This window comes from Marmota marmota, unplaced genomic scaffold, assembly GCF_001458135.2.
Source record: "Marmota marmota marmota unplaced genomic scaffold, marMar, whole genome shotgun sequence".
In the NCBI taxonomy this organism is placed as follows: Eukaryota; Metazoa; Chordata; class Mammalia; order Rodentia; family Sciuridae; genus Marmota; species Marmota marmota.
In genome coordinates this window covers 13541754-13554266 of record NW_026000205.1, presented here as the reverse complement: position 1 = coordinate 13554266, position 12513 = coordinate 13541754, and the positions used below count along the sequence as shown (strand labels likewise).

Genomic DNA, 12513 nt, shown 5'->3' with positions numbered 1-12513 from the left:
TGGTAGGCAGTGTACCTTCAAGAGAATCTGTGGGCTAGTGGAGGGTAGGGTTCAGAAGGTAATTTCCTAAGAAAGAGCTGTTATCCACTTTTTAAGCCCCTTCTCAGGAAGTGGTTAGTTCATCCTTGGGCTTAGGAGCAGGAAATCTGGAGCCAGACTTCCTAGGTTCAAATTATGTTGCTACCAAGAATGAACTGTGTAGCCTTGGGCAACTGGCTTTACTTCTCTGTGCCTCAGATGCCTCATCTGTGAGATGAAGTAATAATAGGCCCTACCCATAAGAATGTATTAAATGAATTAATACTTATGCAATACTTAGCTTAAGCCCTAAGAAAACCTAGCTCAATGTGTCTAAAATCTGTTTTTTAAAATATTTTTTAGATGTCAATGGATCTTTATTTATTTATATGCAGTGCTGAGAATTGAACCCAGTGCCTCACACATGCTAGGCAAGTGCTCTACCACTGAGCCATCACCCCAGTCCCCTAAATCTATTTTAATGAAATTATTTTTAACTCTTCTAACCTATGTGATGATGGTGGTAGCAAAACCTGAAGTAGCACTTATTGTGTACAAGGAGATGTTCTGGATGTTTCACATATACTGTGTTCAATTTCTAACTACTGTTCAAAACTATTTGAATTTGTTTGTCTTTGCAGCCTCTTGCAGTCATCGTGTGCCCAGGATGGAAAAAGGCCCAATTTATTTTTGAATTACTGGGCGACTATAGCATGTCCTCCAGGCCTCTTCATCCTGTGTTATTAACAATTGGACTTCACAAAGATGAAGCCAAAAACATGAAGCTTCCAAGGGGGTGTAAGCATTCTTTCCAAGCAGTTTGGCTTTCCCAACAGAAGACAGGGGACCCTGCCCAGGCAGGTCTGGGATTGCAGATGACAGGCTTGTGTGATAGCCTAGCTTGTCACTCATTGATGGGTATCCATGATGTAGGTTCAATCTTGACCTACATCTGTTTTGCTGAGAAAACTACAGGATTTCATTCATCTACTTTCTACTGACCACTTACTGCTTGCTAGATGCTGAACACAGTGTTGACTAAAAGCCTCCTGCTTTTCAGGAGTGCAGAACCTGGTAGGAGTGCCAAGGCTTGTCCCATACTGACAGGGCTCAGCCAGGGTGGGCACCTGAGGAGAGAAGCAGCAGTATGTGGAATCTTAGCAAAGGAAATGTTGTGAAAACCTGTAAAACAAATCTAAAATGGGCATTGTTTTTTCTTTTAAAATGTAGGCGATGTGATTGTCACAACACCACATAGCCTCCTGAGACTTCTCACATACCAAAGCTTGTTATTTCTTAGACTTTGTCATCTAGTGTTGGATGAGGTGGAAGTGTTATTCCTTGAAGCTAATGAGCAGGTAAGTATGGCATCTATTTAGATGTTATTACTATTCTAAATGTATACATATACTTCTAAAATAGATAAAATTCAAGTATTAACAGAATCAGGAAAAAGGATCTAGTTAAGGGGTGGTTAATCTAAAAAAAAAATCCCTTTAACTTCTATAATTTAGAAGAGAGAATGTTTATTTGAAATTTCATTCCCAGTGTTAAATCTCTCTTTGAAAAGCAACATTTCTCTCCCAGGAAGATTTACTGAGATAATGAATGTTTTTCTGATTATAAAAGCAATAATTTTTATTGTAAAAAATTTTGAGAAATAGAGAAGAGCACTTGAAAAAAATACAATACCCTAATCATCTTACACTCAAAGGCAATCATTCTACTATTTTGGATTATTTCTTCCTTTTTAAAATTCCTAATTGTTGATACATGTGTTCAATATCAAGAGCACATTTTATGTATAATTTTATAATTCACATTTTGCAGTTAACAGCATTGTATTATTACTTCCTGTTCTAAAGGTTATTATTATTATTGGGCATATTTAATCACATGGGCATAACAATTTATGCCATGTTTGCTGTCCTCCGACCAGTAGGAGGCCTTGGCCTGGTTTTTTGTTCCATGCTAGCTGGTAAACAGATCTTGTTAGTACAGTTTGCATCTTTTTTTTTTTTTTTCTTGCAGTGCTAGGCATGGAACCAGGGCTTCATGCATGCTGGGCCAGTGTTCTACCACTGGTTTGCATGTCTAGCCTTGTAGTTTGTATTTCCTTGATTACTTAAGTTGAACATTAATTCATTTTGATCATTATGTTCATTTTCTAAAGTTGCTAGATCATTTCCTTTTCTTTCTTGTGGTGCAGTCATCTTTTGTAATTACTTTTTGACCTTTTTAAATGTGAGCATGTTAATCCCATTAGATGTGTTAACACATATTTACCAAGATGTTTTTTGTGCTTTAATTTGATTTATAGTGGGGTTTTATGTTCATTGATATTCTCTTTCTCTCCCCTCGCTGCCCCTGCCCCACCTGCCTTTTTCCTCTTTTTTCCCTTTGTGTTTCCAGAGATTGAACCTAGGGGCATTCTACCACTGAGCTATGTCCTCAGTCCTTTTTGTTTTTTATTTGAGACAGTCTCACGCTGTGATTACAGGTATGCACCACTGAATTTGGCTACATTTTCTCTCAGAGGAGCATGCCTATAATCCTAGTCACTTGGGAGGCTGAGGCAGGAGGATTGCAAGTTTGAGGCTAGCCTCAGCAACTTAGTGAGGCCCTAAGCAACTTAATGAGATCCTGTCTCAAAATAAAAATAATAAGGGCTGGATATGTAGCTCAGTTGTAAAGCACTCCTGGGTTCAGTCCCCAGTGCCGAAACAAATATTTTCTCCTTTTTGAGTTTCTCTCTTTACTTTTGTTTTGGAAAGGCTTCCTCCTGTCTGAAAACAGTAAATATGCAATTTTTTACATATTATGTTCTGTCAAACTAATTATTACTGTCTTTTGAAATAAAAATTATATCAATTTTTTAGATGTTTGCTATATTAGATAACTTTAAAAAAAATGTTGAAGTTGAAGAAAGGGAATCTGCACCACATCAGATCATTGCGGTTGGCATTCATTGGAGCAGACATATAGAACATCTAATCAGAGAGTTCATGAATGATCCCTACATTGTGATTACAGCCCCAGAGGAGGCTGCTCTCTGTGGCAACGTCCAACAGGTGATGAATGAATGGGAGGGGAGCTGATGAGCACAAGCAAGTAGCCTGTATTTCATGGCTTAATATTAGATGACTGTAGCTTCTATTTCATACCCAAATCTATAATTGTAAATTAAATTTGTTTTGATTTCCTATGCATTCTTTTCTATTAAAATTATAACTTAGCTATGAAAAGTAAAACTGGAACTTTTTGAATATTTTAAAAATCAAATTACTTCATTTCTGGTAATTTCATTACCAGGTCGTGCATCTTTGCCTAGAATGTGAAAAAACCTCAACTTTACTCCAAGTTCTTGATTTCACTCCAAGTCAGGCACAAAAGACCTTGATCTTTACTTGCTCTGTAGCTGAAACAGAAATAGTGTGTAAGGTGAGTCCCTGTCCTGTTGATTTAAACTGTGGCTGAATCTTGAATGAGGAAAAAATGACTTGGGTAGTTGATATGTGGTGGGGAGATGCCATTTTGCAAGTTTAACATCAATCAGAAGAGGAGGTGGGCTCTGCTGGGAAGCACTGACAGCTGGAGGTCTGGCCTGGGGGAGGATCCTTGCCTTTCCTGAAGCACGGTCCCACATGGGGAGTAAGGCTCAGGGAACAGTGCCAGGTGGTCTGTCAAGGTAGAACATGAAAGGGTCCAGTTGATGAACAAAATGCCCACATCACTTCTCTCTATTTTAAAAAGTTGTGAAGATAACAGTAAAACATACTGTCATGTAACCAGAAAAGCCAAATAAATTGGCTAAAGACTTATTCAGTTTTATCTAATTTCATATTAATTGTAAAATGCTAATTAATTGCCAAAATGTACAAAGCTAAATACAAAAATTAAAAGAAGCTGTAGTACATCTTTCGGTACATAATAATGAGCTAAACAGTACAGTTAAAAGGCCATTATTGGACTGGGGATATAGCTCAATGGTAGAGTGCTTGCCAAGCATGTGTGAGGCCCTAATCCCCAGTACTAGAAGGGAAAGAAAAAAAAAAAAAAACCTTGTTGACAACAGTACCATGTATTTTATATATACTGATACATACATATGTGTATATGTATTATTTTTAAAAGGAAGGGAAATAGTTTTAGCAAAATGATGTTTGTTTCACTTGAGCAAATTTTTATATGAACTACAACAGAACTTTGGAGATATATTTACTTAATTTCATAGTCATTTCAAAGAATTACTGGGTCAGTGAGGTGATTTACAGTTGAATACTTTGATACTTGATGAGACAGCTGGCTTCAAGCTCATGTTCCTGATTTTGAACTGGCTTCTGTGGTTTTACCTTTAGGTAGTAGAAAGCAATTCAATATTTTGCTTGAAAATGCATAAAGAAATGGTTTTTAACTTAAAAAGTGTTTTAGAACATTGGAAGAAGAAATTAAGTTCTGGCTCCCATATTGTATTAGGTAAGTGTTTTAGTTTCTACTTCTATTTAGACAAAGGTTAGCTCATAGGAATCATGTCTTAATTTATATATTTCACCTCCATATTTCTCATTATTTCCAAGATTTACTCAGAATTTATTAGTAATGTTAATTTTAAAATGAAAATTAACCTCCAAAAAGATTCTCATATTGAGATGAATCTAGGTGCCTCAGAGCTCATAGGTCAATAGGCAGCAACCGTTGATCTAGACACTTTACCTGGAATTCTAGCTTGAGGATTACTGTTGTATATATAAAATCTGTGTATATGTAGTCTATAAAGTCTGTATCTAGCTGTACATAGTGCATCTGTACCTATATTGAAACATCATAAATTATAAAAAAGGTTAAATATTAGAAATACAAAAGTTAGAATGTATTAAAAAAAAAAAAAAGAAAAGATCTGGGCAGCCTGGATTTGTAATAGAAAAAGACATTTTTCAAGCTAAAAATGAAGCCACTTGTCTCTGGAATTAATCACTGGTGTGGGGCATTTGGGGAAGAAAGTGGGTAAGAAGTTTCTTTGCATCTAAAAAGTAAAATGAAGGATTGAGGATATAGCTTCATGGTAGAGTACTGGCATAGTAAGTATGAGATTGTGGTTTGATCCCTAGCATTGCAAGAAATAAAGTAAAATATAGTACAGAAATGCTTTGCAGGATGGTTTTGGGGACTGCTTTTTAAAGTAAGTGCAGCTCATGGGAAATTGTTGAAATCTTTCCTCCAGCCTTAACTGACGATTGCGTACCACTCTTGGCCATCACTGATGCCACGTGTGTAATTCACTTCAGCTTCCCTTCCTCACCAAAGATATTTGGTGGACGCCTATACTGCATGTCAGATCATTTTCAGAGTTTAACTGAACAGGTTTGACTATCATTTTCTGTGTAATGACAAATTTAGAGTCCATAAAGTTTCACTGAGACTGGTGTGAATGATTTGCTTTCTTTATTTACTCCCATTTTAAGGGTTCTCCTGCAGAGCAGGGAGATAAGAAAACCAAATCTGTCCTATTGCTAACGGAGAGAAATGCGAGCCATGCAGTTGGTGTTTTGCGCTACTTGGAGAGAGCAGATGCCAAAATCCCATCAGAGCTGTATGAGTTCACCGCAGGGGTCCTAGAAGCCAAAGAAGACAAAAAAGCCAGAAGACCTCTTTGTTCATATCTTAAGGCTTTTGGATTTTGCAAGTAAGCCAGTCTTCTTTATTTTAATTAAAGTATAACATGCAGTCAAGTACAGAGATGATAAGTTTACAGCTTGAAACACAACACTGATAAAACCAATAACCCAGTAAATAAATGGGCAAATGAACTAAAGAGGCATTACTCAAAAAAAAAAAAAAAGCTAACAAACATGAAAAAAGTGTTAAAAATCGCTAGCAGTGGGAAATGCAAATCAAAACTACATTGGGATTTTATCTCACTCAAGAATATAAATAATAAATGCTGGTGAAGATGTAAGGGAAAAAGGAACACTTTTACCTGGAATTGTAAATTATATGAATTTATACTATATAAATCAGTGTGAAGGTTCTTCAAAAGATTAGGAATGGAACTACCATATGGCCCAGCTATACCACTCCTTGGTATTTTCCTAAAAGAATTAAATTCAGTGTACTGTGGAGATACATGCATACCCATGTTTATAGTAGCACAATTCACAATAGCCAAACTATGGAACCAGCCTAAGTGTCTTCGAATAGATGAATGGAAACAGAAAATATGGTGTATCTATACAATGGAGTTTTACTCAGCCATAAAGAAGAATGAAATCCTGTCATTTGTAGGAAAATGGATGGAATGGGACATTGTCAAGTTAAACAAAATAAGGCAAACTCTGAAAGTCAGCGTTATATCTTCTCATTTGTTAGTGGAAAAAAGAAGGGGGATTTCATGAAAATAGAAGGGAAACCAGTAAGAAAGAGAGGGGACCCTGGGGAGGGAGGAGGAGAAGGCATTGGGGAGGTACTGGAGAATGAAATTATATGCATATCCTAGTATGTCCAAGTGTAACTTATGCACCAATAATAAATTTTTTTAAAACTAAAAAAAAATTAGAGCAAGAAAATTAATTTCACAAAAGAGCGCTTTACCTTGGTATCAAAATTGTAGTTGTACTTACCTGATGTAGCCCAGGGATCACCAGGACCTTGTTTATTAGAAAAACTTTAGAAAAATATATAACAAAAATGGGTGAGTTCAGTTCTTAAAAAAAAAAAAAAAAAAACTAGTGAAGTTCAGTTCTATGTATATAAAACAATATTTTTGACTGATAAAATTTGACTTCTGTTTTTTTTAAAAAAAGTTTACAGCTTGATGAAATGTCAATATCTATACACCCATGTAAACCACCACCAAACTGATAGAGCACTTAGAGACTCCTGCGTGCTCTTCCTGATGTCCATCCTCAAATAGCTGTCAACATTGACAAGAGTTGTTCATTTGTTTTCAATTTTTTATTAACATGTATTAATTGACTATTTTAATAGGGTTCGATTTGGTATTTCCCTACATTCATATATGAGTTTTAATCAAATCTAATTCCTTTTTCCTATCCTACCTCCTTCCTCATACCCATCCCAATCTCTGGTAACTGTTATTCTGTTTTCAAATTAACATTTTTTAGCTCTTTGCTTTTGTGTCTGAATTATTTCACTTAACATGATGTCCTCACTTCATTTCATTTTGCTGCAAATGATAGGATTTTATTCCTCTTTATGGATGAATAGTATTCCATTGTGTATATACTACATTTTCTTTTCCCATTTATCTGTTGTTGAGCACCCATGCTGATTTCATATCTTAAAATTTTGCTCATTTTTGAATTTCATATAAATGGAATTGTGCATCTGGCTTCTTTCAATCGATCTAATATCTGTGACATTGATCCATGTTGTTGTTATATGTATGTTTTATATATGTTCTGGCTTAGTATTGCATTGTCTTGAATATATCACATTCTTCTGTTGATGGGCCTGTGGGGTTGTTTCCAGTTTGGGGCTATGATGTTTAAAGCTTTTCTGAACGTTGTCATACATGGCTTTTTGTGGAAATATTCATCCTCTTCTTTTGGGAATTGTTGGGCCATAGGGTTAACTTATGTAAACTCTTCAAAAGTGGTGGACCACTTTATGATCCTGTCAGGAGTGATGAGAATTGGAGATGGTCCACATCCTTCCCAGTCCTTAGTATTCATGGGGGAGATAATGGAAAGCCATTGCAATTTTAATTTGTGTTTCCATAATGATGGTGGATTTAATGATGTTAAATATCTTTTTTTTATGTTTGTGAGACATTTGACCATTCTCTTTTTCTGAAGTACCTGCTCTTATCTTTTCCCCATTTTAATGGAGCATTTCTTTTTTCTTATTAGTTTGAGGAGGTATATATCCTGTATATCTTAGCTATCCTAGATATAAGTATTTTGTCTGACACGGTTGAACATCCGTGACTCTAAAACATGAAATCTGAAATACTCTGAAAACAGAAACTTTTGGGGTGTTGACATGATGCCTCTAAAACATTAATTTGCAGGCTGAGGTTGTGGCTCAGTGGTAGAACGCTCGCCTAGCATGCGTGAGGCCCTGGGTTCGATCCTCAACCCCATATAAAAATAAATAAATAAACAAAATAAAGGTATTGTGTCTAACCAAAAAAATTTTTAAAAAACCATTAATTTGCATATATAGTATGAGGTGTGGGGCACAAGTGGCTTTTTCTGCATAGACAGTCATCTGTTCCAGCATCATTTGTCTAGAACATAATTCTCTTCTCACTGAATTAGTCCCTTTGACGTAATCCAGGTGATGAGATATGTGGTCTGTTTTTAGACTCTGTTCTTTTTGTGGGTCCATTTGTCCCTCCTTATACTAACACTACACTTTATTTTTCAATATCATTTTTATTGTTGTTTATTTTTTATGTGGTGATAGGGATTGAACTCAAGGCCTCATGCATGCTAGGCAGGCACTTTACCACTGAGCTATTTCCTCAGCCCAACACGACACTTTAAACACTGTAGCTTTATAGTGACACTTGGGATCTGGCATATAAGTCCTCCAACCTTGCTCCTGTTCAGGGTTGCTTGGCTTCTTCAGATCTATTGCATCTCTATATACATTAAAGATATAAGCTTACTGATTTCTCAAAAAATCTGCTGGAAATTTAATAGGGGCTGAATCAACTCTGTAGATCAATTGGTAAGGTATGGGGATCTCTCTAGACACATGCCACTACTTGGTGGCATGGCATAGGTGTCTGATAATGTGTCTCCTGGATTGAATTCATTTTTAAGATAATTAATGACATTAACTTTTTAAATTATGGTACATTAACCAGCTTATTAACAACAATTTTCAGTATGCCTTTAAATAGAATATTGACTTTTTTTTTTTTTTTTTAATTTTAATATTTATTTATTAGTTTTCGGCAGACACAACATCTTTGTTGGTATGTGGTACTGAGGATCGAACCCGGGCCGCACGCATGCCAGGCGAGCGCGCTACCGCTTGAGCCACATCCCCAGCCCCTAGAATATTGACTTTTAAAACTGAAACTTCAGCTATTTCTCAGTTGGGAGGTAACATTGTAGTGAAGGAGCAGCTTCTGATTTGGAGGTTAATTGACCTTTATTGTGGATTATGGTGATATGTTTCTGAGACTTTGTTTTAGAAGTATAAGCAATCCTTTAGCAGGAAGAGTGAAGCAAGTGGCATCACTATACTAGACCTTAAACTATACTACAGAGCAATAGTAACAAAAACAGCATGGTATTGGCACCAAAACAGACTGGTACACCAATGGTACAGAATAGAGGACACAGACACTAACCCACAAAATTACAATTATCTTATATTAGACAAAGGTGCCAAAAACATGCACTGGAGAAAAGATAGCCTTTTCAACAAATGGTGCTTGGAAAACTGGAAATCCATATGCAACAAAATGAAATTAAACCCCTATCTCTCACCACCCACAAAACTCAACTCAAAGTAGATCAAGGACCTAGGAATTAAACCAGAGACCCTGCATCTAATAAAAGAAAAAGTGGGCCCTAATCTCCACCATGTGGGATTAGGCCCCAACTTCCTTAATAAGAATCCTATAGCACAAGAATTAAAACCAAGAATCAATAAATGGGATGGAGTCAAACTAAAAAGTCTCTTCTCAGCAAAAAAAAAAAAAAAATCAATCTGTGAGGTGAACAGAGAGCCTACATCTTGGGAGCAAATTTTTACCCCTCACACATCAGAGCACTAATCTCTAGGGTATATAAAGAACTTGTTTATATAATGCATTTAAGAATATCTAAAGGGGACTGGGGGTTGTGGCTCAGAGGTGGAGCACTCGCCTCACATGTGTGAGGCCTTGGGTTCGGTCCTCAGCACCACATAAAAATAAATAAATAAATAAAGGTCTTTATTTTAAAAAATATATATATATCTAAAGAAATAGGGCTGGAGTTGTGGCTCAGAGGAAAGAGTGCTCCCCTAGCATGCATGAGGCACTGGGTTCAATCTTAAACACCACATAGAAAAAAAATAAAGGTATTATGTCCACCTACAACTAAAAAATAAATGTTTAAAAAAAGAATAAAGGTGTTGTAAAAAAATTATTAAAAAAATAATAAAGTAACTCTTTTGTTTATTCAATTTTAATTAAATTTTAGAGGGTTTTTTTTTTACTTATTTATATATTGTTAGTGTCATTTGAAGTATTTAATATGGTTACTTCTAAAGTGTTTGGAATAAAAGTTCTCTAATTTCAACTGCAGATTAATTTTCTGAAAAATGTTTACAATTCCATGTTAACTATGATTATCTGTGTTTTTCTGGTTTTAAAATCTAGCTATTTTGGGGGTTGGGGATGTGGCTCAAGCGGTAGCACGCTCACCTGGCATGCGTGTGGCCCGGGTTTGATCCTCAGCACCACATACGAAGATGTTGTGTCTGCCGAAAACTAAAAAATAAATATTAAAAAATTCTCTCTCTCTCTCTCTCTCTCCCTCTCTCTTTAAAAAAAAAAACTCTAGCTATTTTGAGGGGTTTGGGGTTTGGCTCAGTGGTAGAGCACTTGCCTAGAATGAGCAAGGCCCTGGTTTCCATCCCCAGCACTGTCACCACCACAACAAAAAACAAAGCCAGCTATTCATTGTTTTATTTTTTTTCCCAGAGACAAAAGGATCTGTCCTGACAGACACCATATTAATCCAGAAATAGATAAGCCAAGGAAATTATCCAACCAAGCTCTACCAATGTTTGGATACATTAAAGTAAGTTCTTCTAAGATCTTTTTTGTCCAGTGATTGTTGAATCGTTGTAATTTTTTTTAAGCAGAATCTTAGTACAATGTAATTTATGATTTATAATATTCAATATTAATATCCTGTCATTAATCTAATGATAGAAATGTGTTCTTATATCTTAATTTCAGAGTCCAAGTTTATATGTAAAACCATGATGAGTTGGGTAAATGCATGACAATCTGGGAGTTGTTTTTTTCAGGAAAAAAAATGTTTCCACTTGGAGGCAGTTAAAAGTAATACAGTAAAAAGTGGTACACACCTGGGCTGGGTTGTAGTTCAGTGGTAGAGTGCTTGCCTTGCACACGTAAGGCACTGGGTACAATCCTCAGCACCACATATAAATAAATAAAATAAAGGTCCATTGACAACTAAAAAACATAAAAAAAAAAAAGAAGGTGGCACATACCTGTAATCCTAGCAAGTTGGAAGGCTGAGGTAGGAGATTGCATGTTTGAGGCTGAGACCACCCTCAGCAACTTAGGCCCTAAGCAATTTAGTGAGACCCTGTCTGAAAATAAAAAATAAAAAGGCCTAAGGCCTCAGTGGTTAAATGCCCCTGGGTTCAGTCCCTGGAATGACTACTACTAGTGTAATAATAGTAATAATAATACAGTGACTACATGAATTCTGTTCAAATATCAATGATAATTTCTGTGAGGAAAATTCTTAAGATTCAAATCGAATTGCTGAGTTAAAAATCATTTTCCTTGAAATCCCTCATCATCAATTTCTTCATTACTTTTTTTTCTCCTTTTCACTTCTTTCCCCTTAAGGCTTTCTCTTTAGTGTTGGTTTCCTATTGCTTCTGTCACAGATTGCCACAATTGGTGACTTAAAACAACGTAGATGTATTTCAGTTTTGGAGGCCAGAAGTCTAAATGCAGGTGTCATCAGGGCTGTGCTCCCTGCCACTCTTCACCCTCCTGAGGACAATCCAGTTCTGGCCTCCTCCAGCCTCTCCTGGCTTCAGACATGGCTTGCAGCCACATTCCCCCCCCCCATCTCTGCCTCCTATACATTGCCTTCTCATCTCTTGGTGTCCCCACAAGATACTTGTCACTGGAAGGAAGACCCACCTTTTAATCCAGAAAGGTCTCTTTATCTTGAGATACTTGATTTCATCTACAAAGACCCTTTTCAAATAAGGTCACAGTCACAGTGACCTTGGGAATTAGGACATGCACATATCTTTTGGGAGTGGTCACAGTTTGATCCACTACAGTTATCATCATTGAAATAATTTTTTTATTTCTAATTTTTCCCTGAGTTTTATCCCCTCATTTCTATGTTTTTCTAATTCTGATTTACATTTTTCTTTTTTGTGTTGGGAATTGACCGGGAGACCTTGGACATGCTGAATACATGTTCTACCACTGAGTTACATGCCCAGCCCTAGTAAGACAGATGAGGCTGGACACCCAAGAAATTATCAGGAAGCAGGAGGAGCCAAATCTGAGGCCAGCCTCAGTGATTAATGAGACCTTTTCTCAGTGGTAGAGCACACCTCTGGGTCCAGTTCCTAGTACCAAAAAAAAAAAAAAAAAAAAAAAGTTTTTTGTAAATTTTAACAAACATATATTTGCCAAATATATGTTTTGCAAAGAATTTCTCCTACTCGGTTTGTCTTTTCATTCTCTTTATAGTGTCTTTTGCAGAGCAGTTTTTAATTTTAATGAAGACAACTTACATTTTTTCT

The 12513-nt window shown here is 36.3% G+C and overlaps 1 protein-coding gene across 3 annotated transcripts in view; it reads left to right on the top strand.

Moving 5' to 3' along the window:
- Positions 1-12513, top strand: part of Tdrd12 (tudor domain containing 12) — a 65455-nt gene that overhangs the window by 33259 nt on the left and 19683 nt on the right. For all 3 annotated transcript variants that reach the window (XM_048790985.1, XM_048790986.1, XM_015497076.2), the window contains 8 exons: positions 660-816; positions 1249-1376; positions 2898-3089; positions 3331-3459; positions 4377-4494; positions 5240-5379; positions 5481-5701; positions 10685-10784. In XM_048790985.1, the coding sequence (XP_048646942.1) occupies positions 660-816; positions 1249-1376; positions 2898-3089; positions 3331-3459; positions 4377-4494; positions 5240-5379; positions 5481-5701; positions 10685-10784 (1185 nt within the window). The remainder of the gene's footprint in view (positions 1-659; positions 817-1248; positions 1377-2897; positions 3090-3330; positions 3460-4376; positions 4495-5239; positions 5380-5480; positions 5702-10684; positions 10785-12513) is intronic.